Source organism: Pogoniulus pusillus, chromosome 19 (assembly GCF_015220805.1).
Source record: "Pogoniulus pusillus isolate bPogPus1 chromosome 19, bPogPus1.pri, whole genome shotgun sequence".
NCBI lineage: Eukaryota > Metazoa > Chordata > Aves > Piciformes > Lybiidae > Pogoniulus > Pogoniulus pusillus.
In genome coordinates this window covers 17,971,041-17,998,546 of record NC_087282.1, presented here as the reverse complement: position 1 = coordinate 17,998,546, position 27,506 = coordinate 17,971,041, and the positions used below count along the sequence as shown (strand labels likewise).

The window sequence follows — 27,506 nt, the reverse complement described above, 5'->3', positions numbered from 1 at the left end:
AGGAGTAGCCATTTGGAGAGGTTATTTTACTTCCTCCCTGTCTTTGGAAGATTTACACATCTTCTGTTGGGGCTCGCCTGCACCACAGAAAACACCACTGCCCACTCTAACTCCTACAGACAACTATCAGAAGTATATGGAGAATACAAAGAAAATGAAATAAATTACCCCAAGTCTGAAAGCACTGCACATTAAATATTAGTTTACATAGATCAGGTAAGATCTAGACTCCAGATGTTTGAATTGCTCCAGGGTGCTTGGGAAGAAAAAACTATTACAGGAGAATCTTGCTGAATATGTGTCTCTGCTTTGATCTGCTTTACAGGACACACAGGTTACAGTGCTGTCACCCCCTGATGTCCTTGGATCTGCTTCACAGGATATGTAGGTACAGTGCTTGGAGCCCCAAGAGGTTATTATCACTTTGTGGAGACAAAGCAGAGCTTTCTCTCCAAGACACACAATGGTGCTGCTCATCGCAAATGTCAACACTCCATATTCATGGCAATTTCTGGTGGCCTGGACTAAAGGAATGATGAAAAAGGATGCCATGGCAAAGGAAAAACCTCCACTTGGCAATATCCATGCAAATAAGAATGCTACAGTTCTGAACCCAAGGGACCCAGTGTCCAAATTAAGCCTGAACAGCAAGACAATGCTCTAAAAGACTTCAAGACAATATTTCTTCCGCAGTGAACTGAAAAGAGCATTTCTGTTTAGGATACTGACAACTGACATTTAGTACTTCTGACACAACTTCCCACCTTTCCCCAGATGAGAATCACTTCAAACCACAAGGCCTTAGAGATTCTCTTCTGAGGATTTCCAAATAGTCACAAACACCACAGCATGGAATGAAAACAAACCAAGCAGTGCCCCTAGAGCTCCCACTGCTGCCAATGCTCACGGCAGCCACTTCCCTGCCCCCCTGACCCCTCATAATTCTGAGACCCAGGAGGTTAAGCCCTTATACCTAAGATATCTTTTGCACAAGAAGTTAAATATCAAAGCAAGGTACAAGCTGAAACCAGGTTTTCACAACACAGTTTTACAGTTTTTCACATAATGTTTAAGCCAGAATATCAGATTCCTTTCATGACCTCAGCACTCTGGCATGCACTTCCAGTTACTGCATTTGGCCCTGATTAAAGAGTAAATTAGAGCAACACTTGTACCAATTACTTCTCACTTGTAGAAGTGTGTAATTCTCTTATGCAATGACAGAATTATCCAGCAGACAGTATAAACATCCTTTAAGAGATAAATGCAAAGCAAGAATGTTTGTATTTCTTTTCCTTGCTCAGCTGATAACAAAGTGTCAGGACACATATAAAAGAAAAATAACAGAAAAGTGGGAGAGAAGTAATTGTGAATCGGCCACCATGAAAAGTCAGAAACATCTCACCAAAGGTCCTGACCATTGACCACCTTCCTCAGGCACACTGCACCATCCAGACACTCAGCATTCACAAATGGTCAAGTGCTTCTAAAAACTCAAATGCTGACAGCTTTCAAATTACATTTCTTTATGTCCCTGCCAAAGGGCTGCAGAAGTGCCATGCTGTTTGGATACATTCCCAGGACAAGTCTCCTTCAGCATTAAAACCCACGTATCTGTATCAGCAGTCTTAATGATTCCTCTGATCTGCACTACAGAAATTGAGTTAGTGCCCACCAAGCTGGTCCTCTATGCCCATTCTCCAGCCACGAGGAGCAAGGTGGGCACATACCCTGTGTCGACATTTAAATATTGCCCCCTCCACGCTGGCAGAGGACAGCAGAGGGGCCTCAGCTTGACAGTGACAGGGCCGCTCTGCTCGCCCAGGCATGAGCAGGCTTGACTGACCATCTCCACAGTAAATACAGGCTTAAATCAAGGGTTCTGCAGGACAGAGGCAGGATGGGGGCCTCAGCTCTTCTACACACTCAGCCCCAGCTCTCGCACATGTTTAACCACATCATCACACACAGAGCAGCCCTCTGCATCACCAGGATGTTAAGGGTGATTGCTCCGTGAACCACAGCTATGACCGGATGCCCAAGACCTGGGCCGGTAAGTTGCCTGTCTGGACAAAGACACTTCCAATTTGCAGCACACCAATTCCATGTCTGCCTCACAGCCAGCTTTTCCTTCAACCTTCAAAGAGAGGCTGTTCTGTATCATAATTAATTCCAGACCATTAGCAGATGTCTGCAGCTCCTGTACATTATCTTAGGAAAGCTTAACACTCAAATTCTTTAGAAGACAGAGGAGCAAGTGAGTCACTTTACATACCTTGGCAGTCACATACAAGGCAATGGGTATGTCCAAGAGGAAACAACATCACAAACTGGCAAGGAACGGCTACATCTACCCGTTCAACAAGACTGAGTTTATGCTAAAACCTACTGCTTTGAAAACGAAATGGCAAGCATTCTGCTCAAGCATTATTTCTGTACTAACACATGGATACAAAAGTTGGAAGCCCATCAAATCACAGACAAAACGCTTCTGCATGCAAGTGTGCTACAGACGACTCCTCCTCAGTATTTCTCTAACAAATGCAGAGGTGGCTCAGCTCCCTCTGCTCCTCTTCTGGATAATTCTCCACAAACACGCAGAGCTTTGCGCCATGCTCGGAAGGCAGAAGGGCAACGGCGGTGGCAGGTGTGCCCACGGACAGCCGAGCACGACACCGCAGGGAGACCTCAAAGACAAAGAGCAGGGAGATGCTGTGCCGATGTTCGGCGCTGGCTCCCACAGCTCCTGACGACCTTCCCCGCATCACGGACTAACGAGCACGGGAGGAGCGTTTCTCTGGGAGAAGAGCATCCCTGGAAAGAGGGGCATGCCAAGGAGTGCTTCATCCACGGCCGCACCCTGGTCTGGAGAGGGGCCCCCAGCCCAGGGAAAGAGTGCAGGATGAGGCCTCCCCAGCATGGCAGTGTGCCCAGCCCCGGGCTGCGCTGCGGGTACCTCTGCGGCCGCGGCGGGGCTCAGGGACGGCGGGATCGGCAGGGCAGGACCACGGTCATCAGCTCGGGTCGCTGCCTCACGGCCAGTGAGGAGAACCGTAAAACTCTCGTGCCCGTGGCAACTCCAGCTTCCTTAGCAGTGATCCCAAAACCCTGAACCTCAGAGGAGCCTGCCCCGGAACGATCCCCGGAGACCGCGGGAGGCCCCAGACCGGTAACTCTACAGTCCGCGCCCCGCCCGACGCACCCTGAACCCGCCCCGGCCATATCAGGCGCTCCTGCCCCCTGCCCCGGCCATGCCCGGCCCGCAGGAGGCTGGAGGCTGCAGCACCCGACAGCCGCCCTCACCTGCCGCGCCACCTCGGCCGCCGCCATCGCTGCCAGCCCGCCACAGGGCCCGCCCCGCCCGGGCGGGCGGCTATGGGCGCGCCCACCGCAGCACCGCCCGGGGGGGACCTGTCGCTCCCGCGGCCCCGCCCAGCCTCGCGGCCCTCGCGCCACCGCCCCCGGCCCCGCCCGGCGCCACCGCCCTCCCGCCGCTCTCGGTCCCGCCGCCCCGCTGCGGGAGGCTCGGAGCTGGCAGTGGGCACCCCCGCCGCGGCTGCCAGCGATGGTGCAGTCCGAGCTGCGGGCGGGGCCGCGGCCGCAGTGTGGCGGGGCGCGAGGGACTGAGGGGCCTGAGGTAGCGGTGTGGGAGGCTTGGGCTGGCGAGCGCGCAGCCTCCACGCTCCCCGACCTCCACCCACGGCCTCTCGGGCTCTGCATGCACCCAGCACCGCCATGGGTGCCCCCGCACCAACTCTTCAGAGCAGGCCCGAGGGCATTCTGCCCGATTGGATGGTGTCCCCCCCGGTAAAGCGGGCTGCGCGCCTGCCAGAGCCAGCTCCTGAGCCAGGCTCTGGCAGGGGAAGAGACGTGCAGCTCTGAGGCTGCTCTAGAGCTTATGCTTTAGGTATAAGAGTCTGAGGCCTCCCAGCCGCTGTGTGAAATAGAATGGCCATATGCTTTTCACATCTAGTTGCCTTGGAATGGGCTGTTGGCATGGTTCGCACTCACCCAGGAACGCAGCTGGTAGTAGCTGTGCTGATCTTTTCACAGTATCACAGTATCATCAGGGTTGGAAGAGACCTCACAGGTCATCAAGTCCAACCCTTTACCACAGAGCTCAAGGCTAGACCATGGCACTTTTCAAGTACTTCGGCCCTTTTTGCCTGCCCTTCGATGCCAGCTCACCTCTCTGGGCCGGCAGGCAGGGCATACATGAGCCAATCCGCTGCCTTAAGGATGTAGCTGCAGGCACCTGGATTGCCTTTCATTTGATGCCAGCACAAGCATCAAACAAAGGCTGAGACAGAAGAAATTTGGCCCTTACCCAAAGCAAATAACTTTCGCAGCCACTGTGACCCCTGAGTAAAGCCCCCAAAAGTTGGCACCTCATTTTTAGCCTGGTCAGAGCTTGCAAGGGCAACCGGTCCTTAATGCAGGCACAACCTGGGTGGCCCTAAATGGATGCTTTGCTTTGCACTGGCAGTGCACTCATTCCCTTAAAGCAGCATCTATGTTTCATGCCTTATTTCCCCAGCTGTCACCCAATGAGTGTTATAAATGGCCATGTGGGTCAAGTTCTCTGCCTCCTCGAGTCTGCAAAAGCCACTAACAGCCAGGGACAGGACCAGGCAGTGTGAGAAAGGGAGCAAGGGGACAATTATGTTTTCACCACTTATCATGTGGGATGTATGAGATAATGCCAGCTCCCCACACACACTGGAGAAACTGGTCCCAGTGGCTGGTAAAAGACACAACTCTCCTGAGGGCTGATGACCAATCAGAAACATGTTGGAGGAGAGATAAAACTTAGAAAATATAAAGTATTGAAGGGGCAGGCGTTGGTCTTGCTGCCTGACAAGCCATAAAACCACTTGGCGAAAGGTCAGCCACACTATGGATGGCTGAGGAGTCAAGGGTAATAAAAGCTTTGGGAGAAAGAGGAATAGGAGTGTTTAGAGCAGAGGAATTTGTCCTGTTTCCTAATGGAGTCAGGGTACAAACTGCTGGTGGCTGTAGCTGCCAACAACACTGGATGTGAGGCCTTGCTGGAAAATTAATTATAATAAGAAAAGAAGGCAAAATACCACTGGGCTGAAACATTGGGTGTCAGAGGACAAAAACCACTGCCTTGTCCTGGGTCTTCATTACAGCACAGAGACCTACCAGCCACCAAGAAAGCAGCCCCTTAGGGCAGTAACTTCAGCCTTCCTGAGCATGACATCAAGAAGAAGCAATTTCTGGGGGAGGGGCTGTCCAGAAGGTGTCTCACTTGAGCTTTGGGGTACCGGTGGGACTAGAAGTGTCCCCAGGACTAGTATCCTGGCTGCTGTAGCAGGGCCCATCCCTAAGGTCTTGCTGAGAATGCTAAGCCCGAGTGAAGGCTTCTGGTTAGTCTTTTATTAGTTCTTTGGTTACAGCTTGAGCTGGGTGCTTTTGGAGAGGGTTTGCTACCCCAGCTGACACCTCTGAGTTCAGTCCCTCACCCCATGCCTAAGTCTAACCTCAAATCCAATGTCTGAAGTCTGGTTGGTGCTCTCTTGATTTCCGACTGTTTCTTGCTGCTGCTGTCACTACCTTCTGAAGTTGCTTTGATCTCTGGGAATCGTCAGTGAGCTCTTTGTCAGCAGCATTCATTCTATCAGCAGTTTACATTTGGTCACCTCTCACGGCCCAAGGCTTCAGCTACTTCAGCTGCAGATGCTCAGCCACTAAAGCTAAATGAGACTACTCAGAGCAGAGTTAATGAAATCGCTTCTTCAACGCCATCATGGGGCTGCCAGGCACCCACACCTCAGCAGTTCCGCCTGGTCCCTGCACCTGCTCTCGCTCTGTGACGCGGCAGGTGAGCAGGGCCCACGGGGGCAGACAGCCGTGGCTGTGGCCGTGCCTAACATCCGGCAACGAACTCCGCATGACCAAAGGTCACCTGCACCACCCCGGCAGCGCAGCAGCGCCGCGGATCTGCCGCCGTGCCCGGCGTGCCCTCCCGCCGCGCAGTCAGTTCCTGCTCTGCCAGCCGCTGGGGCAGGAAGCGCGGGGTGAGAGCTGGGGAGTGCGAGCTGCGCGGCGGCGGGCAGCGGGCGGCCGCGCCTGCGGGAACACCGCCATGGCCCGGCAGGGGCAGGAGCGGGGCTCGGCAGAGCAGAGGGTAGGTGGCGTTGCCCAGACATTCACCTCTCTGGAAGCTGCCCAGCCCCGAGCGGCAAGCCTAGCCCGCAGCTCTCACCTCTGGCCGGGTGCTATGGGGAGCAGGGAGCGTTTCCATTCACTGCAGAGGATGGATTCCAGCAGGAGTGTCAGCTGGGACAGCCACAGCCTGGGAAGCTGGGGTAGGACTGCCGGTAGGCTCTCCACTGGCCTCAGCAGTACGCGGAGGAAGGAGCTGAAGGAAATCCTCCTGCAGCACAATAGCCCTAGCAGCATCAAGAGGTTTGCCACTGCTCAGAAGACATCCAATGGCAGCAGTCTACTTGCCGGGCCACACCAAGAGCAGAAGCCCGAGCAGAGCCCTGATGTGCTGCCCCTTGCCCTGGATCCCCTGGAGCATGAGTGGCTGTTGACGGTGGCTGAGGGCAACGCAGACAGCATTGTGAGGCTGCTGGACCTGGATCCCAGCCTGCTGACCAGGAAAGACTTTGTGACTGGCTTCACTGCTCTGCACTGGCTTGCCAAGCATGGCCACTATGAGAACTTCATCCAGGTCATCTCCTATGCTGAGAAGAAGGGCTATCCAGTCAACGTGAACATCCCCACAGCCAGTGGTGGGCTCACCCCCTTGCACCTGGCTGCCATGCAAGGACATGAGATGCTGATCAAAGTGCTGGTGGGAGCTTATGGGGCAGACACCAGCTACAGGGACCACCGCGGGCGCAAGGCTTGGCAGTACCTGAGGGCAGACACCTCCAGGGAGCTGATGGAGCTGGCAGGGGCCTTGGATGATGACTTGGTCCAGCTGTGTGCTCACAACAGCAACAACAACTGTAAGTCATCCAGTGAGGCCAGGACAGGGCAGGACTGTAGGGACTCTGGGGCTGCAGGGAGACCCCAGCACTCCCGCTCCAGGAGACTGCCCAGCATGCGGGCCTTTGTCAGACAGGTGTATGCCTTCTTCTCTGAAGCTCGCTTGGAGAGCGGCTAGAAGGGTCTGCAGGGAACTGGGTATTTGGCAAGAGCCAGTGCTTTACTCTGAGATGCAAGAGGCCTGGCAATGAACTGATGATGGAGAAGCAACCAACCCACCCTCCCCCACCCCAGCACTTTTTAATGTATGCTTCTCTGCTGTCAGGGAGAGCAGGCATAGCCAAACTCTCCCTGTGTGCCACTTCTGGGTTGTTGTTTGTTGCAGTTGTTGCAGACAAAGCTGTTTCTCAGTAAAGAGATGGAGTGCCTGGTTTGCCAGAGGAGGTCAGGCCCAGAGAAGTCTTTCACAGTGCCCTTTGCTGAGAACCCTCATCCAGAGGAGCCTGAGATGCTCAGCCCCACTGTGGATGGAGGCTGGAGCAGAGGAGGCAGGAGTGACACCCAGTGGGGTGGCATGTTGCAGCTCCCATGGGGACTGGAGTCCAGGAGCAATGCTGGGAAGATGGATTGGTTGCTCAAAACTGTGAAAAGGTAAGAGGGCTCACAGATTACCTTTGTTGCTCCTGAGGTCACGCTCAGAAAATGAAACTCTTGTGAAATATGGATGTGCTGGTACTTCTGCAAAAGAAAGGCAAAACCTCAGCTTGCCTGATAGCGATTTGTTCACCAAGTGGAGCTCTGCCCAGCTGAATTTGACTCACTTTTCACATTCTGAAAGGCCAAGGCTGTTTCAAAATATCTTCAGAAAAACAGCTGTCCCTTCCCCTTTTTCATCAGCGTGAGACTGTTCCTACTCTCTTAAATAGCAGTCCCACTTGAGAAGTGACTCAGATGGCAAGTAGGGAGTTTTCTGTTCCCCATCACAGAGTGGCAGCCCTTGCAGAAGACACCTTGCTTCAGAAGGGAGCCATGGTTTCTTTCCAGCTGCCTTTCCGGGAGTCTGCAGAGGTGACCAAGAGACTCAAGATCATCTCTGCCCTGGCTGTGTGGGCGAATTTCCCTCTTGATTTAGAGAACATACAGGAATAGCTTCCTCAGGGAAACTCGAGCCTGTGGCTTTCACAGACCCTGAACAAACCCTGTTTATATTCAGATTGGGCTCTGAAATGCTGCTTGGACACCAGAATAACCCCGTCTGCAGTGGACACTACATGGGAGAACAGCCTTTAGATGAGCTAATAGTGATCCAGTGACTGCAGAGTGTCCAGTCCAAGTGATTGAATGGCCATACGGATGTGTCTGGACATCTTTTTAATCACTGAGGTCAGCCATGGAGGGATGGAAAACACACTTGTAATGGATGCAGTGCCTAAGCTACGCCAATTTTGTGATGCTTTAGTAGATTAAAGACTATGGCAACATAGCTCATCCCAGAACTTCTCTGGTCATATCCATGCCACAGGACAGCAGGCTGACTTCTAACCCTGGTCACACCAGCACAAATGCCATGAAAAGCACTGATGCCAGAATGTGTGATCACTCTGGTAACCAAAGTGCTGTTGATGAGACAGGGGGGAGCACATCTGAAGTACTTTTTACCCATTAGTCCTCTGTCACCTTTTTGCAGCAGCGTGCTGTCAAGGAGAGGGCGTAGGATCGCTCTTACATCCTCCTTTAAGGCACAGAGTAAACAATGGAGTTACTGAGAATCAACGTGGAGGAGCTGTTACCTTGGCGTTTGTACTTGCAGCTTAGTCATGCTCCACCAGGAAACCTGTGCCACTCCTGATTCCTCTGGTCCGGGCCCCATCTCCAGTGGAGCTGAGTGTCTTGGGCTCCTGTGGACAGGGGTTCCCAGCAGAAAGGGGACTTGGGTTGCACTCTGAAAGGCTTCAGTGTTCTATTTGAAAATAAAATTTAATTGGCAAATGCCACACTTAATATGACTGACTTTTGGTACTAGCCTCCACTTGAAAGCTAACCAAAACTTCCTGGAGGCAGCTTTTCCCCATCTTTTGGTTGCAGGTTCAAAGCTTTATTCTGCTCTTAGGCAAGTTAGGCAAGCACTTGGGAAGGAGCAAGACCAGAGCCCTGCTTCTCTGGTGAGGTGTTACAATATACTCAACAAGGCCTGCAAGGGTTCCTCTCCACAGAGCAAAGCAAGGAGACAGCAAGAGAGCTGCCACAGAACAGAAATCACTCAAACCCAAAGGTATTTGTGTTAGTAAAGGTTCTGCAGAAGGGTGACGTTCACAGAATACATCTGTTTGGAAGAGACCTCAAAGATTATCCAGTCCAACCCTTGACTGAAGGGTCACTGAAGGGTCAACACTTAACTATATCCCTAAGTGCCAGGTCCACATGCTACTTGAACACCCCCAGGAATGCTGACTCCACCACTGCCCTAGGCAGGCCATGCCAACGTTTGATAACCCTCTTTGTGAAGAAATACTTCCTAATATCCAACATAAACCTCCCCTGGCACAGCCTGAAACAATTTCATTCAGCCCTGTCGCTTGCCCTCAGGGAAAAGGATGGCCTCCTCCTTGCTCCAACATTCCTTCAGGTACTTGTACAGTAGTCTCCCCTCAGCCTCCTCTTCTCTAGACTGAACAGCCTCAGGTCCTTCTTGTAGGTCATATGCTCCAGGCCCTTCAGGAGCCTCATTGCCCAATTTGTACTAACCCAGTTTGTACTAAATTTACTTTATGCTATCCCTTAATGTTTAATTTGAAAAGCAGTTTCAGTCGAATGGGGAAAAGACTACAAAGGGTTTTCCAAAGCAGCTCTTTGGTAGGAGCTGCTTCCATCTAACAGAAACAGCACAGTAACAATAGTAACAGGAAAGCTTTCCACAAATGCCATGGAGAAAACTCTCTTTCCATTCTCAAGGCCATAAAATTACTCTTTTCCTCCTCAGCCAGGTTCTCATAGACACTTAAAATTAAGTCTGGAGCAGCTTTGCCTGCCAGCAGTGATGAGGAGAGGCAGGAGGCAGTTTGCAAGGCTGATCTCCAGTCCTCAGCAGTGCTGTTTTCCTAAACGCTTGCTTCAGAGAGCGGAGCACAGAAGAAACTTAAAAACCATTGGGGTGTTTGCAGCTTGTGTGCCTGTCTCAAAACATCAACAGCATTGCTGTTTGCTGCTTTCCTGTTGCAGTGACTTAGTGCTTAACCCTCAACCAAGCAGACAGGAAAAGCAGCTAGAAGGCAGTTCTGAATTGCCCTGAAGTTGGCAAAACCCATGGCCCTGCTCTCCTATGCTCAAAGAACCTTCCAGTACACCTCAGGAGGGAAAGACTGTCATAAGCTCTGAGGCGTGTATTTGTTACATGTTTAAAGCGTGCTTGACATATGCTGCTGTACAGCTTTATTTGATACAAACTGTAATGCAAAGGAGATAAATCTATTTACCTGCAACATGAAAAGCAGCAACACAGTAGGTGTGGCAGTCTGAAGCTTCCTCAGGAAGCTGCTACCCAGGAACCGAGCCAGCGCAGCAGGCTGAAGCCAGAACACAACACCTTCACAGCCTTCAGCATTAGGATGGCCTTTGCTGCAGCCACATCTGAGAACAGGCTAACTTCAGTCATTTCCTGCTGACCAGAGTATCTGTCCCAGGTCTGCACTGCAGAAGGTAAAGGAGCAGCAGCTATGCAGGACTTGGAGGAGGAGGCCGTGGCTCATCACTTCCCTGCAGCAAACAAGTGATGTTTCAGCAGCCCCACCAGAGGCCAGCTTCTGGTTTAATCCTTTCTTTCCTCTCCCTTTTGTTAAACAGCTGCTAGCTCTTGAACTGCCACCCTTCTGCAGAGAATGATCTAAGTGGTGCCTGTGGCTTGCATCAAGACCAATGTACTAAGCCAAGAGAGCTCAAGACAACATTCAGGTTATTACATACTTTAGGGAACATGCAGATGTGAGGTACTAGTCTATAGTACTGCTAGGAGCTAAATCTGCTACCCTTCTTTTCTTCTTCCCCAAGCAAAACATCCATTCTTCTGGTTCCTCTACTGTACCCACTCCTCTGCCAGGAGCTTAACCCCAGGCTCTAAACGCCACCCTGCCCCACATCCTACCTGACAGCAGGCTTACAGTATGTAAAAAGGAAGACACAGCCTATCCAAAAAGAGCTGATGAGGTTTCTCATCACACTGAGATTATATTCACAGCAATGTTATGATTTTATTCTGTTACTTTCCCACCATACATGTATGAAATAACTTCAGCCAAGCCATTCAGTTTCATATTTATTAATAAGCCTGTACCCTGTCAACACTCATGATGGTTCCTGGAAAAAAGAACGCTAATAGAACACAGTCTCCAAGTTTCAGATGCAAACTGCTTCCAAGATTTTAACATCGATATCCCAGACTATAAAACCCCCAAATTGCTGGGGATTGCAGTCCAGCACTACAGAAGGAATCACTTGAGTATGTAGGGGGTGGTTCAGTCTGGTGCAGAAAGACAAGTGTTATTAGAGTTCCCAGGGGACAGTCTTTTTTACAAGCCCAGTTTGGTCCTTCTCCAGTGTCTCCTTTTGGAGTTGTACCTAAGACAAAAGCAGTGTAAATTAGCAAAGTGCACACACACATTTGAACATCCACGTGGACTGAAACCACCCTGAAATAGCTCAGCACTGAAGGACTGAAATCTTGCTTTCGGTCCAGAAGCCAACAACAACAACCATGTGTACTCATCTTCCACAATTTCTATCTCTGCCTACTTTCTTCATTCACTAACCAAACAGCACATTACTGCACTGAACCTAAACCCCAGAGAGAGGAAGATGCCTGCAAGCCACATCAGCACTGGAGAGTGAATCTCTTACTTCCTCTTTCAGAGACAAGACCTGTGATGTCATATTGATTCCCCAGTGACAATAAAAACTAACTCTGACATGGAGCTCCCAGTCTTACACAAGAAGTATCACTTTTTTCCAATGCATGAAAGCAGAGCATTGTATGGAAAAGGCCCTTTTCCAGGGAAACATACTTACGAGTATCTACTTGTCCATGTTAAGAACCAATCATTTCACCACTGTACAGGTGAAACCAAAGCATTAACAGGATTACTCTTAGCAGGGAAATGGCAGTACTCCCACAGAATGAAGCACTGTAATTGCAGCCTGCTTAGCACACTTTGGAGAACGCTGATAAAGAAGACTAAAGTGCTTCAAGACAGAAAGTCATGGTTTTCCTCATGACTTTACATGGTAAAGTATTGCAAGGTACTGCAATTTAACTAAAACAGAACTCAGTTGTAAGCTGGTATCTGGAAGACAAGGATACAGCTGGAGCCACAGAAGTACAGGAATGGAACCTGACAACTCTGCCCTTTCACTGCCTAAGCCAACCACTGCTACTGTCACTCATCCCATTATTTAAGGCAAAAAGGGATCTGGGAAAAGAATACTGTTCCCTTAAGTCTAGACAGAGGAGCATATGAGATTAAAAGCTAGCTGTACAGCATGAGTGAACCCAACTATACTGGCTGAAACTCTGAAACCAGAGGGCTCAGACATGCACCATCTTCTGCATGCCCTCACATGTATTCGGCACTCTGCAGTCTTCTCTTACCGTGTTTTCCTAAACAAACACTTCTGGCAAACAAAAAGGAACTGCTGAAAATTATTTCTGCAGTCACACACCAAGGATCTCATACTATCCATTCTGCCTCCCATGTACCCAAGACCTTGGCTCTCTTACACACAGCCTTCTTTATCTCAGAAGAGCCACACTCAGTTCCTTACAACTGCAGGGACCCAGAGCGGCAGCTGTGAGAGAGGGCAAAGGTGTAGGGATGGTGAACGTCTGAATCAGTCAAGCTTTTTGTACAAGGCTACAATTCTGGAATTAATTATCCCCACGCTTTCCGTTTCAACATCTTGTCACCCAACACTTGTGGATAATTGCAGGTGAAGGTAAGACCTACGACAGAAGGCACAGCCCTACGCTACTGCAGAGGAACACAGACGGCCGATAGTACCTGCTGGTCTGTTTCTACTAGCATGCGTGTGTGGCACTCGCGGCCATAAAACCGCGCTGCTGCCTGTACAGTCAGCGTCTGCCGCCTCTGTAGCGGCGGGCGGCCCAGCTTAGAGCCTGCGCGGCTGTGCTCCTCAGAGAGCGACAGCCTGCCACTTTACCTGATCTTATTGCCCGTCTTCATGCGAATCCATTGCGGGATGGGACGGTTCTGCTTCTGCTTCTTCGCAAGGAAACGTTTGATCTTGAACGTCTTGTGAGACGACTGGAAGAGAGAGCAGCCATTAGACCCACACGGCAGCCCCCGCAGCGTCCCGGCGCGCAGCCGGGCCCGGGCCGGCCCCCTCCGGGAGCTCAGCCGCACCAGCGAAGGAAGGAGGCTCCGCAGGGCTCTGGCCAGCGAGGGCGGGGAAAGATGCACCCAGGGCTCTCCCGCTCCGCCGCGGCCGCTCCACCCCGCGGTCTGCCTCCCAGGAATCCCAAGCCAGCCAGTGGCGGCGAGAGAGCTCGCGGTACCGCTGCATGGCAGCGGATGGCTGCCGATTGTCTCACCATGGCGAGGAGAGGCCTGGCGTCCCGGCGATGGCGGCTGCGGAAGAGGCGGAAGGGGCTGGGACAAGCAGCGATAGAGAGGCTGGGTGCGGGTCGGGTTCCGCGGGAACAGCACCCCCTGTTGGCTCGGCGGCCCGGCCACGGCGCAGACGGAGCTGAGTGAGGGACGGCGGCAGGACGAGTTTCTGTGAGTTTATTTGGTTTAGTACAAAAGAGCTATGGCTAAAATTCGCTATCTTAGGGGAGCTGCTACTGGTGGTCTCTTTCTGGGCTGCAAAACAATACTTCAAGTTATGAGGGAAGATGAAGCAATACCTAGAGGGCAGGAGTTAGGAAACAGTTTGGACTCTACAGAAGGAAGAATGCTGGAACAAAACAGGATGCTCAAACCAGCTACATTTGATGCAAAAAAAAAATCAGCATTTCAATGTAGGTAGACTTTACACAAGATTTTGCCAAGAAGTATCCCAGTATTAAGCCAGCTTATTCATACACTCCAACTTAGTTACTTTATCCAGAGAATTGAAGAGGAAGGGCTCTCCCTCCCTCACACTGTTACAGCAATGCCAGATGTTCTCCTCTTGACAGGCTCAAGGGCTCTTGTGCACTGGTACCTCAACAATGCCAGCCTGTGGACCTGCCTCGCTACTACACTGACATAATTCAGCTATCACTGCCTCAGGTAGAACCACCACACAACACTGCAACACCTGTGTTAACTCCAAGCAGCTTCCAGCTTGTTCTGCCGAAGTGCATCCAACTCTGTCTCTGATCACTTTACAGTAAAGCTCTGGCTTCAGATCCAGGTGTCATCTCCTCCTGACCACATGACTCACTTATTGTCATATTTAAGGCCATAAAGTCTTTCTACTTTGCAGACTCTCTTCTGTGTGTAGTTAGATGCTGGGAAAATAAATTCAAAGAACTGAAAATACAATGAGAACACGTTTCGAATTCCGAATCTACAGCTGAGGTTCTTTAACCAGAAACATCCAACAGCACAATGCCCCCTTTTCTTCCTTTGTTCCTTCTTTGCTTCGAAGGCACTTCTGGATTGCGTAGTACATGCTCTTTGGCTGCACAGACAGTCAGAACACATAAGGCTTGCATGCTAGTCACTCCTCTTCCTTCATATTACTGCTTTCACTCTCTTGTTTCTTATCTGCTCCCTGATCTGTGGGCTTTGCAGCACTGTCTTCATACTGACACAATCTGCTTCGGCTTCGCGCTCCTGGCTGGTACAGCTGCATTGCTGGACGATCCTGAAATAAATCAAAGCTATTTAGACTCTTTCATAGCCTTGCACTATCATGGTTACTACGGCATCAGTAATATGAAAAATGGCTCAAACTTTTCAAAGTGTTCCAATTTAAATGACTCCATCGAGGTGGCAATGTAAATTCATCTGTCTCGAATCAAGGCAATATCCCTGTTCAAGCCACAAAGAACACTGTGCATAGCTGAAAGTACAGTTTCCTCTTGAACTGAGTTCAGCTCAGCCCCTTTCTTCAACAACCCAAATTTCATTTGTACCCCATAATGCCCTAAGCATCACGGAAAACTAGCATACTGATGCTGCAAACCCAGACATTATTTCTTGAGTTTATGGAAGATCTCTTATATTCTGCATGTAGCAGTCACATCCCTGTTTTGGAGGAACCTGTTCAATCACATCCACTTTGAGATATATTTTTAGGAACATATAGAATCAGTAGAGATTAGTAATGCTCTACCAACACTTAAAGATACAGCCTATGGCTGTATAAGTTAGCAAAGGAAAGTTAACAAAGGAAAAGGAGTCTTGGGCCATCTTGGCTTAATTCTTATATGACGACAAGAAATACTACAAACAGTTTAGCAAAGTTCAGTGGACTAACAGGCAAACTTTCTAGCAATGTCAGAACAAGGAGAAGTTTCAACAGAGAAACCACGTGGTGCTTCCCTTGAAGTGCTTATATTCTACACCCCACAAACTGGTCCCTATGAATCAACATCTGAATTTAAAGAAATCCAGCACCTTGTTTCTGATACGATCCCTCTTAATTGTATCTTCTTTCTTATCATCTTTGGTTACTTTCTCAGATTTGTCCATGCTGCTGGTAAAGTCTGTAAGATCACTTTTCTTTCCCTTTTCTCTGAGCAAGTCTCTCTCCTTTTTCACATCTTCCTCTTTTCTTCTATAAAGCTTCTCTTTTTCAAAGCGCTCTTTCTGCCTCCGACGCTCCTCTTCTTGGCGTCTCAGTTTCTCTCTCTGTGCTCTCTCATATTCTCTGTCTCTTTCAAAATCTCTATCTCGGTCCCTGTAGTCCTTTACACACTCATCTTCTGATCTGTATGAAAACAAAACTGAAAATTAAGCTCAAAAGGTTCATCAAACAGAGCTGGGAGATCAATGTAATACTGGTGTAAATGTGCAATACGAAGCTGACACAGTGGTAGGTTCTAGGGAGCTTTTGGAAAGCTGCAACAAGCTGAGTCATGCATGATAACCAGAGATGACAATGACAGCTAGGACTTCCCAGCCTTCTACTCACATAGCTGGCTGAGTCTTGTCTGGCTTTGAAAACCACATGAATTTGTCTCATCACTATTTCTCACATGGCAGGAACCAAACCTTGAACAGATCACGGAGCTGTTGAGAATTACACTTGCCACTTTGACCATTTACAGAACTTAAAGGGACTAGTAACTGGAGTGCACCTCTCCTCTTGCCATGGTTGTAATTCTCTCATTGCAAGGACAATGTTCACAGCCTGCTGCAGGTCACCTACACCCGGGCTTCTTTTGTGGAGTTCCTACAGTGAGCTGCAATATATCAGTTTGCCCACTACTGAAGAAGAATTCTCATGTAATTCCTACAACTTTCTGTAACCACAGGGATGTGCAGTGCCCCAGAGAACACACCCCATGCCCTGTATAGAAAACCAATTTGAAAGGAATCTCAAAACGCAGTCATGGCAGAGCAGGCTAACTCTCAGTATGATCAGAAAACAAGTTATATATACATAAATAGATTTATAGCAAGTACTAGAATACTTTTTCGCCTTCTCTTCTTTTGTCTCCCCATCAGATCGTTTGGCAGATGCACTACTCGCATTTTTTTCCTCCCTCAGAGCCTCTTTTTCCAGTTTCTTGGATTTTTCTTTTCTCTCCAAGTCTTTTTCATCTTTTTCAGGCTTCTTAAGTAGCTACAAAGAAAACAGAAGTCTCAACTAAAAAGCTCACTCTAATACATATTGTCTGGCACAACACCGAAATTGCGTCAAAGGAACCACAGTCCAGTAAGAAATCAACATTTAAGTAGTATTACTTCAAGTGGTAGTATTTCTAAAAGCTGGAGTGTATGAGTAAGCATAGCCCAAGAGCAGACTAGGATTTTTCTCCTAAACCAGGCCATTTTAGGAAGCTTCAAAATAGTCTCCATTCCATAGTGAAGTCACAATTCTGTTTAGCACAGCATGTACAACAGTCACAGGACAAAAGCTTTAAATATTACTATGAAGCATTACAGCATGTAAACCTTTACAATGCCTAATATTCAGCATTACAAAAAAGTGGTAGTTGACTAACACCAAACTTGTGATTTTTCCACACAATACTCAAAGCACAATTAGAAAGACTGATATACAAATAATAGGGGAAAGGGAGTGCAACAGTTTATAATAAAGAACTGTTCTAGACCTTAATCTTTGGTTCTTCTTTTGATCTGTCTCTTTCTTTTTCTGGGCATCTGTCTACTTTCTTCAACTTTTCTGCTTCCTTTCTCTTTCTTCTTTCCTCCTCCTTCCATTTTCTTCTTTCTTCTTCTCTTTGCCTTTTTCTTTCCAATTCTCTCCTTCTCCTCTCCTCTCTTTTTTCTTCTCTCAGTCTCTGTGTAAAAGTGAAGAAAAATAGAGTATTTCCACACTAGAAAATGCTATCTCAAAACCACTCCAATTATAAACAAAGTCCTGTTGCTCTGTTGTGAACTTGAACATGTAAGAGCAGCATTTAACTATTTTCCCCTCTCATTCATAAGGCTTAATTTTTACTGTCTTAAAATTCCACAATACTAGACTCAGCCTTTGTCATTCTATGTTTAATTAAATCTTCCCCATGCATGATTTTCTCCACTGCTAGATGAGATAGTGTGGTAGGAGAAAGTTCTTATGCAAAGATCTCAGACAAAACTGTATTAAAAACACAAATTTGGTTTGGAAGTACCACAAGAGACATTTAGCTATGACCAGAACACAATGAAGCACTACCATTGCTACAAAGGCCACTGTTGTAGTAGTTTAAAATAAGTAAGATGTTAATGAGTAACTTGCATCAAAAGCTTTTTCTTTTTTAAAGGAAGGGCAGAAAACCACCAATACACATATTGTAATATACACACCTATGCTTTAAATTAGTGAATTGCATTCACAAGCAACAAGAAGATTCTGGAAATAAGCCTTACCTGTTTGTTTTTCAAGAAGTTCAACAAAGGAGTAGTCTTTTTAGCTAAAGAATATATAAACCAAATATAAGCAATATGCCTTATTCAACATTGCAATAACTACAACACCCTATATGAAATGAGGAAGCCTTACGGATTTTTCCAGCCCAGCTCCTCCCACATACAGCAGTGAAATAAGGATTCCAATCCCATTCCTGAACAGTGGAAACTGTAAGGATTCCATAAACTTCTTTAGGACACTACTATGACATACAGTACCCCAACTGAAATGGGATATTCATCTGCAGTAGGCTTTCCCCAGATTCTCTTACTTTGAAAGAGATACCTGTAACACACTTTAAAAGAGCATTCTGGTTGGTTTTGTGTTTTTTTTCACTCAACCACAAAATCTCTGAACTCCTGTCTATGTGGAATATCACTGCCTACAGCACCGTGCACCACTGCCTCTCACTGAAAAGCAGCCACTCCATAGCCCAGTCTGGCTAACAAATATCTGTCTAGCAGCTTGAAACAGGCAGAGATATTATCCTACGAAAGTTAAACCTAGAGCAGGATTTAGAGCACAGGTGCAAAACAAAATACAGTGCATAACATTAGCCTAAAGGTTTAGCAAGCACACAAAAGAAGTTAGTCTCCTCCAGGTTAGAAGTCACAGCTTCAAATTACACCACATACATTTCTTTGTGCTCTAGGAAAATGTAACTACAGTAGATGGATTTCCATACCTATTAGCTCTTTGTTTCTTGCCTCTATTTCCTCCAGCAACGTTTCAGGAGTGGAGGTTAATTTTTCATCATCTGCACTGTAACTTTCCAAAAACTTCTTGTATTCTGGATCTACAGGGAAGGGGGGGAAATGAAAGAGGAAAAAAAAGGAAAAACAAAAAATACTGTAAAATGAAAAGAATCTGCACTGCACTCTGATGGAAATCTGGGTTAGATTCGCAGGAGTTGTGCTGTTTATATGTCACCTTTTCATCAGCTGGCAGCTCTCAGATGAGCTGCTGCATTATGTCTACAATAATCGTATTTAATAGATTTGCAACTGAAAAAGCAGGCCAATAAGCTTCACATCCAAGCATTCCACTGATGAACTACAATATCATAGTAAAAACATTAAAATTACTGCTAAAATTACACATGCAAAACAAACTTAGCCAGCGGTTATACCATCTTCAATGGTTCCAGTTTTGGCATCCTTTTTCTTACTCTTCTTTTTTGCAGCTTTCTGAAAAGGTGCAAACTCAACTATGGCAGCATATTCCTGACCTGTTAAGAGGATAAGCAAAGCCATGTTAAAATATAGATGACACAAAAATATATAAGAGTATATTGTCCATGTCTAAAGCTGGAAGATAAGCTTCATAAGAAATAAACAATCCTAGGAGAGACTACTTGGACAGTATAAAAATAAATCGTTGTATTTGGAATGCCCTTTGTTAAAAATACATTTTAGAGATGGCAGAATTCACAAACTAAACACTCAGTGTAAATTAAAAAGAGTAAACTCACAGGTTTACAAATAACACTAGATTTAAAAGTGCTCCTAACTGTTGGTCTAGGCACCTCAGCTACACCACACCACATTAATAGCCTCATCCTACAGACCCATTGTGCAGGTAGAAGAGAATATTTTAAGTGAACACAACTGAGGCAAATCTCAGTTTGAGTAAAATACACTAGAGTGCAGTAAGTTACATGCAAGCTTTGAAGATCTACCTTCTGACAAGAATTCTACATTTATGGCCACATAAAGCCAATGCTGCTGGTGGGTATGGCAAGCCAGCTTATTTATAAGACCAAGGGGCTATTATAACCTTGTCATCCAAACCTGCTAAGTAAGGAAGAATCTTGTGGACAGAGTTTTGTGTTACGTAAAACATCTGCCTGGATGAAAGGTAAAACATGTGCAGTTGAAACAAAGTTCAAGGTGAAATCCTTGGCTTACTAAAGCCAGTAGTAAGACTTGTGTTAAAGCTTTTGCTAAACGTGTAAATTTAAGAACTACCAATGAGACTCTAACAACTTTTAGTGTCACTCAATGTAAGCAGTTTTTTGAAAGGCAAAGTTTAAAAATATGAGATGTACTGAATACCTAACGTGTGTTTAGAAAAGAGGCAAGTGGCAACTAAATACTTGGACATTTAACCAATAGTTACACAAAATATTTGTTTCTTACAGATTAATGTCTCCAGAAAGCTGTCAGTTTTACAACTTAAGATTACAAGGCACAAGATGTTCCTTTTACTGAATTATGATTACTCACTGAGTTGTAAATCAACGACAAGTAGTAACTGAATTAAAACCTGACCAAACAGTAAGTCACACTGTTAAATGCATATAGAACAGGGGCAGGAAGTTGCACAAGGTGGCACCATTGACCTCTGCTTCATTTAGTTTGGACAGTAATACCACCTACCCACTTTCATTTTTCAGGCTTCATGCTCAGGTATAACAATGCAAGCATCAACCTCCACAATGCAACAACTAGTTTTATAATGATACCACTACAATCTTGACGTATACTGAACTTGGCTTTAGACAAAAATACACAAAATTGACTTAGAAATACATAGGATTAGTTTCCACAAAGCATAAGACCTTTTCTTTGTTCTTTGAAATGCTTCATGACAAAGCCTTAACAAGTCAGAAGCAGGATGCTAGGCTGCTCACAGGCAGGCATCTCGATAAAAGCAAATGAGCACACTGTGTGCACACCAGAGAAAACGCAAACACGCAGCAGAGCACTGCTCATTTACCTTTGTGGTCGACAAAAACATAGCCGTCAAAACGATCCCTGAAGAGGACTATGTCTTCCTGGTTTTTGAAGTTGATGTAGGCTCTCGAGAACATGTGAGGGTACAAGCTGCAGAAAGACAAGACCGAGAGCACCAGGCTGAGGAAGCGGTGCACTTCTTGGGGCTCGGCTGGCGGCAGTAGCGCCTCTTGGCGGCCAGCCGCGGGGGCTCGGTGGCCGTACCTGGAGTCGTTGGCGAAGAACTCGAAGTAGTCATGCTCGGGCAGGGGCTGGAGGTGCTCCTCCAGTTGCTCCTTCGTCAGGCTGGGCGGCAGACGGCGGATCACCACCTGCAGCACGCAGCGGTGGTTAGTGCGGCCCGCAGCGCCGGGGAGCAACTCACGGCCGCCACTCTCTCCTCCCTGCCGGGCGGCCGCAGCTCCCCCTCAGCAGCCGCCGCGCCAGGCCATTTACCGCAGGGGCCGGAGAGCCCACCCCAGCAGCGCGCAGGCCCCACCTTGCTCAGCGTCTCCTTCTTGTCCTTGGGTCGCTCGAGGCGGTCGAGCTCGGCTCCGCCGGCTCTGCCATCCGTGCCGGTGGCGGTCCCCGGTCCCGTCCCCGTTGCCAGCAAGGCCCCCGGCCCGGCGCCGGGCCCGCGGCGCTCCTTGGGCCTTGCGTTTTCCTTGTCCTCCTTCATCCCGGGCCGCGGGAGCGCGCCGCGCGCGCCTGCCCGCCCATTGGCCGCCGCCTCTCGCGCGACTGCGCCCCGCGGGGCCGCCCTGCCGGGGCCCCGCCGGACTACGGCTCCCGGTACGCACCGGGGCCCCGCCGGACTACGGCTCCCGGGGTGCGCCGGGGCCCGCCGGACTACGGCTCCCGGGGTGCGCCGGGCCCCGCCGGACTACGGCTCCCGGTACGCGCCGGGCCCCGCCGGACTACGGCTCCCGGTACGCGCCGGGCCCCGCCGGACTACGGCTCCCGGTGTGCACCGGGGCCCCGCCGGACTACGGCTCCCGGCATGCATCAGGGCCGGTCCGCCGCAGGACCTCCACGGCAATAAAGCCCCCAGCAGGCGCTGAGCTCCGTGAGGTTGGTATCACTGCGCTGCCAGAGCGACCCGGTGACTCCGGTACGGCCCACCCCTAGCACGGCCAGCCCCTAAGGCCGCCGTCGGACGGGCTGGGTCTCGGACGTGTCTCCACCTCCGGCCCCTGCACTGCGGAAGTGCAACCTCCCCGCATCGTCACTGCTACCGTCCCCTTTCCAGGCCTGCCTCGGGAGTGCCCGCAGGGAGCGGCGGAACGGCACCGGCGGCACCGGCGGGATGTGGTACGAGATCCTGCCAGGCATGGCCATCATGGGCATATGCCTCAGCATCCCCGGCCTCTCCACCCTCTACATGCACCGCTGGCTGAATGGCGGCAAGGTCAGTGCGGGGCAGGGCGGATCGGGCCCCCGCTTCCCCTACCCCTCCCTAGTCCTCTTTTTAGCTCCTGGGATCTCTTCTTTCTCGGGGCCTTCCTTTCCCGGTGCCGCTCCTGTCGACGGAGATCTTTGCCCCGTGGAAGGCCCGGGGCCGTAACAGGCAGCACTGTGCCCGCCCGCAGGAGAAGAGGATCGCCCGCTATCCCTACCAGTGGACCCTGATGGAGAGAGACAGGCGGCTGTCGGGTGTCAACAAGTACTACGTGTCCAAGGCAAGTGCCCGGGGAGTCGGACGGCTCCTTCTGGGGAGAAAGCAGGAGCTATGCACAGCTCCCTTCCCTCTGAGCTCTAGACTGGGGACTCCCATGGGTTGCACTTGGGGCTGCTGGAGCTCACTGTGTTCCTGCAGCTGGCCTGCCTGGCGGGAAGGTGCATTTCAAATTGCGTTTTAATTCGGACTCTGGTATTTCAGTATGGTTTGAAACCCTGCATTTTAATCACTTCCTTTTTGCAAGGTCACAGAAAGAATGATGTAGCTATGGCTGTTACTTTCTGTTTTTCAGGGTCTGGAGAACTTGGACTAAGTTGGTGGCATGCTGAAGAATCCATATATCTATCTAAAACGATTTAACTCTTTAATAAAAGTGTCCATGTATTCAACCTTTACCTGTGTTGCTGTGGTGGGTTGGCCCTGGCCAGGTGCCCACCAAAACTGCTCTATCACTTTGCTTCCTCCCATGAACAGGAGAGAAAAAATACCAGGAAACTTGTGGATCAAGGAAAGGACAAGGAGAGATCCCTCTCCAGTTACTGTCACGAGCAAAATGGACTCAAGGAAATTAATGTCTTGCAAGTCAAGTCAGTAGGGTAATGAGAAGCAAACCGAAGGCTTAAAACATCTGCCACCACCCCTCCTTTCTTCCTGGGCTGATCTTCACTCCTGATTTCTCTGCCTTCCTCCTCAGTGGCACAGGGGAACAGGGAATGGGGCTTGCAGTTAATATATCACATGCCATCCCTGCAGCTCTTTCCTCCTCAGGGTAGCAGACTCCTCACACTCTTGCCCTGCTCCAGTATGGAGTTCCTCCTGCAGAAGTCAGTCCTCCACAAACTTCCGGTGTGAGTCCTTCCCATGGACTGCAGTTCTTCACAACCTGCTCCAGCATGAGTCTCTTCACTGGGTGAAGTCTTTCAGGAGCAGACTGTTCCACTGTGGGTTCCCCCTGGGGTCACAAGTCCTACCAGCAAATCTTCTTCAGTGTGAGCTCCTCTCTCCAGGGATCAAAGATCCTTCTAGGAGTCTGCTCCAGCATGAGCTCTCCACAGGGTCACATCCTCCTCCAGACACATCTGCCTGCTCCAATGTGGTGTCCTCCGTGGGCTGCATATGGTTATCTCCTACACTGTGGACTTCCACGGGCAGCAGTGGAACAGTTTTCTTCATCATGGTCTTCACTACAGGCTAGAAGGGAGTCTCCCATGCCTGTTTTCACTGACTCAGGTGTCTGTGGAATCGTTTCTCTCACATATTCTTGCTCTTTGGCTGCAGTTGTGCAGCGTCGTTTTTCCCTTCTTAAATACATTATCCCAGAAGCACTACCACCATCACTGATGGGCTTGGTCTTGGCCAGCATCAGGTCCATCTTGGAGCTGGCTGGCTTTGGGTCTGTTTGACACTGGGGTAAGCTTTTGTTGAACTCCCACAGGGGCTGCCCCTGTATCCCCTCACTACCAGAACCTTGCCATGCAAACCCAGTACCATTGCGTACAACCTCTGGGTGGAACTGGTTTTCTCACTTTATGCACTCCAATGTAGACTATGCAGGTGTCTATGAGAGGAAGAAAAGGGATGCCAAGAGGTGTCACTGTCTCTAACATATTTTCCTTCTGTTTGCTTGTAGCCATATTGAAAAGTGGTGATACTGCAGAAAAAATACACTGATAGAAACAGAATTCTTGGTTTACACTAACATCAATAACAGCCAGTTCAGATAGAAATTTGCATCTGAACTGCTCTGCTGAATGAGCTGGGTTGAGACAGGGTGTTTCTGATGGTTTATCATTAGTTCTGAGCTGTAGCTCACAGCCTGTGTCACTGGGCAGGGACAGATACATCTGATAGTTCTCTGTGGCAGTTTGTGTCCAGGCTCAGGTAGTGTAGTTAAAGGAAACTCTGCAGCTGCTTGTATTGTGTAGACGTGGGAAGCCTTGAGTTTGTCTCCTGGCAAGCTTGTCTAGGTCCCCTTTTACTGATTGGCTGAAAAGAGCTTGGGAATCAATCAAATACTGGCTCAAAGCACTGGCCATCAGCTAGCTGGCTATGGCATGGGCTGGGGGACAGAAGAACTAGTGGGAAAAAAAATCAGGGAAAGATGTGGAGGTCAGGACAGGAAACAGAGGAGAAGATAGGCTTCTAGAGGTCACATCGACCTTCAGCTCCTCTCCCAAGCTACACAGTCAGATGAAAGCCAAACAAGAGCTGCTTTAGGCAGGGTTTGCTCTAATCCTTCCAGATAACAAGGAATAGTGAATCCATGTTGGACAGAGTTCCCAAATTGTGGAGGCTGGCAGAAACATGACAAACAGAGAAGCTGGCAGGATCCCATATTTGCTTTCCTGCTCATACCCTCTGGGAGACTCTAGCTGCCAGAGAGGAGTTTCCCCAGGGTCTCTACGTAGGGCTTCCCCCGACCCCGAATGCTAATAGGCACGCTGGGAGCCCAGTGCTCTTGTTGCCTGGCAACAAACTTACCATGGCAACACATTGCAAACACTCCTGGGAAGGCTGCATAATGTGGCCGTAAGTCGCTCTGCGGGTCTCATGCCCCAGGGAGGAAGGGACAGAGACACTGTTAAGACTCCTGAAACAGCAACCTGGGCACCAGCTACCCCTGTCTGGAACCAGACTTTTGCCACACACCTGTGCTGCAGGCCCAAACACCTGGCAAGGGCAGCTGGGAAGCAACAGCAATCGTTCTAGGCAGGTGTAAGCAGGGCTGAGCAGAGGTGGGTTATGATTCAGTAGAGGTGACTGGCCCACTGCTTTTCAGGTTGTCTCCTTTCTAGTCTGGCCTGAAGTTTCTCAGATGGGTCCCACAGCTCTGAAGATTAACTCTTTCTCAAGGTGTTTGTGTGATTCTCTTTCTAAAGGTGAAGACAATGGACCAAGGAGATGAAAATGCTGCCAATGAGGAAAAAGCTGGCACTCTCACAGGAAGTAGGAGTGGTGCAGTAGGACATCTTCCAGAGATGGAGAAAAGTGAGAAAGGTAGAAAGCTTTCTCTTTTTGCATGTGTCAGAGTTTTCCTAGAAGAATCTCTCAGGATTTTTTATCCCTCAGAAAGTGACTATGTCACAAAAAACATCCAGTGGACCACAGGCAACGACTTTACAGTAGAAAGAGGAGTGCAGCAGATTGAAGAAATCATTTCTGTGAGTGACAATTCCATCCACTCAGGAACGTCTCACTGTTGAGGAGTGTGAAAAGTTAACCCTGTTTTCTCTTTAGCACCTCCATCAAATGACCTCTATTAGACAGTGCCATGTGTTTGTTCAGCAGACATGGGAGATTCATGAAAGCTGGCTTCACTGGTCAGAATTTCTCCAGGAAGAAGACCTGAAGGACACCAAGAGGTACCACTACAGAGTTTGCTGGAGCATGCCAACACGCCGCAAACCCATTCCACGAGCAACAGCAAACGTCTACTTCGTGATAGAGATCTCCAAAATCAAACCTGCTGTAAGTACTCAGAAATGCCTTTAGGCAGAGTTTCCTGAGGCAGAGAAATGTTCGGGCAGTGGAGAAACTGCCAGGCCTGAGTGTTGCCAGAGAAACTGGGGAGACTTAAAGGCAGTGTGATGGAAATTAGCAGTCAGTGGCCAAGGGCAGCAGAACACAGAGATCAAGGCTGTTTTAGTTCCAAGACTCTTGAGACTTAACAGAAATCTGACAAACAGAATCTGTTAGGATCCCACATCTGCTTTCCTGCTCATACAGTCTTCCCCTTCCAAGCAACAGCAGTCGCTCTGGACAGTTGTAGTTAGGGCTGAGTAGGGGTGAATTATGGGATGAGGGCTCAGTAGAGGGAGACTGGCCTGCCACTCTTCATGCTGTCTGAGAATCACTTTCCAGATCAGCCTCAAATTTGTCACTTGTACAGTAACAAGTTGCAGGTCAAGAAAAAAAAAAGAAAGAAATGGCACAATGTAGACTTTTTACCTCCAGAGCCTATGCTGAGTCATACTGAACCTCAGCTTTTCTACTAACTGTGTCTCCCCAAGCAGCAATCCAACAGATATTGTGATTTAACCCCAGCTGGCAACTAAGCATGATGTCATACAGTCTCAGATATCCCTTTGATCAGTTGGAGTCACTTGTCCCAGCTGTGTCTCCTCCCAACTGCTTGTGCACCCCAAAGCTTACTCACTGGTGGGATGGTGTGAGGAACAGAAATGGCCTTGACTCTGTGTAAGCACTACTTGCCACCCCTCTGTTATCAACACTATTTCCAGCACAAATCCTAACCACAGCCCCATACCAGCTACTATAAAGAAAAGGAACTCTGCCACAGCCAAAACCAGTACAACAGCTCTTAACCACTGGCCAGAAACCTTACATTCTAGCACAAGTCTAAAACTGCAACAGAAGGGTCTTTGCCTTCACAAGTGAATACTCACAGAGGCTTTAAACCAAAACTATTCTCTCTGTATCAGAAATATTGTACAAATACACAGGCTATTTTTGAAGAAATAGATAGTAGCTCTCACCTAATCACAAGTGTACTGTTTGAAGTCCTTTATGTAACCTCTGCCTTGTCTCTCCTCTCTTGCAAGACCTTGCCTGTGGAGGTATTCTTCACTCTGGAGTGCAGCAAGCTGATTCGCAGGTAAGTGTTCTAACACAACTCAGGAGTTTTTAGCAAGCTATTTCATACAAAAACAGAGAAGATGCTTGATGTACAGATGGCTGCAGTACGAGCAAAGAGATGGAAGGAAGCTGTCAAAGTCTTGCTAAGTAAAACCTGGTGACCCTGCGTATTGTTATCTTCACCACAAGTGTAAATAGCCACCCTTGGGGTATCTGCCCCCTCTGTAACAAACTTGTCCTGTTTACACAGGTCTAGGTGTGTTCTTTTTTCAACAGATAGGCTTGTCCTGTGAATAAAGGCCAGCTCTAAGCTGGCCAAACTTGAATGCAATATAATTTTTAATGTTTCCCCTCTTTTATTCCATCCTCCAGGCCAGACCAGTGTCAGTTTAAAGAAAAGTGGCTTAAGGACATAATTGAAAATAAAATAATCCTCATGAAAACAAATAAATTCTACTGGATGCAGTGATGAAGAA

The 27,506-nt window shown here is 48.7% G+C and overlaps 6 protein-coding genes and 1 non-coding gene across 16 annotated transcripts in view; 3 read left to right on the top strand and 4 right to left on the bottom strand.

Annotated features, from left to right (window-relative positions):
• The window catches only part of SEPTIN6 (septin 6), a 33,223-nt gene extending 29,826 nt beyond the window's left edge, over window positions 1-3,397 (bottom strand). For all 8 annotated transcript variants that reach the window (XM_064159519.1, XM_064159521.1, XM_064159517.1 and 5 more), the window contains exon 1: window positions 3,304-3,397. In XM_064159519.1, coding sequence (XP_064015589.1) covers window positions 3,304-3,330 — 27 coding nt within the window. In that variant the 5' untranslated portion in view covers window positions 3,331-3,397. The remainder of the gene's footprint in view (window positions 1-3,303) is intronic.
• Window positions 3,398-6,109: 2,712 nt separating this feature from the next.
• SOWAHD (sosondowah ankyrin repeat domain family member D) lies at window positions 6,110-7,268 on the top strand. Its single transcript, XM_064159514.1, has one exon. The coding sequence runs from the start codon at window positions 6,110-6,112 to the stop codon at window positions 7,139-7,141; it is 1,032 nt and encodes a 343-aa protein (XP_064015584.1). The 3' UTR covers window positions 7,142-7,268.
• Window positions 7,269-11,259: 3,991 nt separating this feature from the next.
• Window positions 11,260-13,673, bottom strand: RPL39 (ribosomal protein L39). Its single transcript, XM_064159515.1, has 3 exons — window positions 13,562-13,673; window positions 13,171-13,274; window positions 11,260-11,574 (listed from the first exon to the last, which is right to left on the bottom strand). The coding sequence occupies exons 1-3, from the start codon at window positions 13,562-13,564 to the stop codon at window positions 11,526-11,528; spliced, it is 156 nt and encodes a 51-aa protein (XP_064015585.1). The 5' UTR covers window positions 13,565-13,673; the 3' UTR covers window positions 11,260-11,525.
• Window positions 12,030-12,157, bottom strand: LOC135184164 (small nucleolar RNA SNORA69). Its single transcript, XR_010305877.1, has one exon. It is a non-coding gene; the product is annotated as a small nucleolar RNA SNORA69 (small nucleolar RNA).
• Window positions 13,674-13,738: 65 nt separating the features above from the next.
• Window positions 13,739-21,503, bottom strand: UPF3B (UPF3B regulator of nonsense mediated mRNA decay). Its single transcript, XM_064159513.1, has 10 exons — window positions 21,256-21,503; window positions 20,982-21,088; window positions 20,761-20,867; window positions 19,172-19,270; window positions 18,728-18,838; window positions 18,003-18,046; window positions 17,243-17,431; window positions 16,598-16,749; window positions 15,579-15,891; window positions 13,739-14,823 (listed from the first exon to the last, which is right to left on the bottom strand). Exons 1-10 carry the CDS (start codon window positions 21,433-21,435, stop codon window positions 14,677-14,679), a joined length of 1,449 nt encoding a protein of 482 aa, XP_064015583.1. The 5' UTR covers window positions 21,436-21,503; the 3' UTR covers window positions 13,739-14,676.
• A 290-nt stretch (window positions 21,504-21,793) lies between these two features.
• On the top strand, window positions 21,794-22,823 carry NDUFA1 (NADH:ubiquinone oxidoreductase subunit A1). Its single transcript, XM_064159512.1, has 3 exons — window positions 21,794-22,164; window positions 22,346-22,435; window positions 22,727-22,823. Exons 1-3 carry the CDS (start codon window positions 22,063-22,065, stop codon window positions 22,745-22,747), a joined length of 213 nt encoding a protein of 70 aa, XP_064015582.1. The 5' UTR covers window positions 21,794-22,062; the 3' UTR covers window positions 22,748-22,823.
• A 101-nt stretch (window positions 22,824-22,924) lies between these two features.
• On the top strand, window positions 22,925-27,506 carry AKAP14 (A-kinase anchoring protein 14). Of its 3 annotated transcripts, XM_064159510.1 has the most exons (6): window positions 22,925-25,169; window positions 25,314-25,431; window positions 25,504-25,595; window positions 25,720-25,902; window positions 26,997-27,049; window positions 27,403-27,506. In XM_064159510.1, exons 2-6 carry the CDS (start codon window positions 25,323-25,325, stop codon window positions 27,497-27,499), a joined length of 534 nt encoding a protein of 177 aa, XP_064015580.1. In that variant the 5' UTR covers window positions 22,925-25,169; window positions 25,314-25,322; the 3' UTR covers window positions 27,500-27,506. The 3 variants fall into 3 exon arrangements, with proteins under 3 accessions (XP_064015580.1, XP_064015579.1, XP_064015581.1); XM_064159509.1 differs by lacking the exon at window positions 22,925-25,169 and having other exon boundaries at window positions 25,182-25,431; XM_064159511.1 differs by lacking the exon at window positions 22,925-25,169 and having other exon boundaries at window positions 25,184-25,431; window positions 25,723-25,902.

Coding starts and splice junctions, on each gene's coding strand:
- SOWAHD (XM_064159514.1), top strand. CDS start 6,110: ATGGCCCGGCAGGGGCAGGAGCGGGGCTCGGCAGAGCAGAGGGTAGGT.
- RPL39 (XM_064159515.1), bottom strand. Junction 11,575..13,170: donor AAGACGGGCAATAAGATCAG/GTAAAGTGGCAG, acceptor CTTTTGTCTTAG/GTACAACTCCAAAAGGAGAC.
- UPF3B (XM_064159513.1), bottom strand. CDS start 21,435: ATGAAGGAGGACAAGGAAAACGCAAGGCCCAAGGAGCGCCGCGGGCCC. Junction 20,868..20,981: donor TTCTTCGCCAACGACTCCAG/GTACGGCCACCG, acceptor GTCTTTCTGCAG/CTTGTACCCTCACATGTTCT. Junction 16,750..17,242: donor AAGAAGAACCAAAGATTAAG/GTCTAGAACAGT, acceptor TTTTCTTTGTAG/CTACTTAAGAAGCCTGAAAA.
- NDUFA1 (XM_064159512.1), top strand. CDS start 22,063: ATGTGGTACGAGATCCTGCCAGGCATGGCCATCATGGGCATATGCCTC. Junction 22,165..22,345: donor GCTGGCTGAATGGCGGCAAG/GTCAGTGCGGGG, acceptor GCCCGCCCGCAG/GAGAAGAGGATCGCCCGCTA. Junction 22,436..22,726: donor ACAAGTACTACGTGTCCAAG/GCAAGTGCCCGG, acceptor TCTGTTTTTCAG/GGTCTGGAGAACTTGGACTA.
- AKAP14 (XM_064159510.1), top strand. CDS start 25,323: ATGGACCAAGGAGATGAAAATGCTGCCAATGAGGAAAAAGCTGGCACT. Junction 25,432..25,503: donor GATGGAGAAAAGTGAGAAAG/GTAGAAAGCTTT, acceptor TTTATCCCTCAG/AAAGTGACTATGTCACAAAA. Junction 25,596..25,719: donor AGATTGAAGAAATCATTTCT/GTGAGTGACAAT, acceptor GTGTTTGTTCAG/CAGACATGGGAGATTCATGA.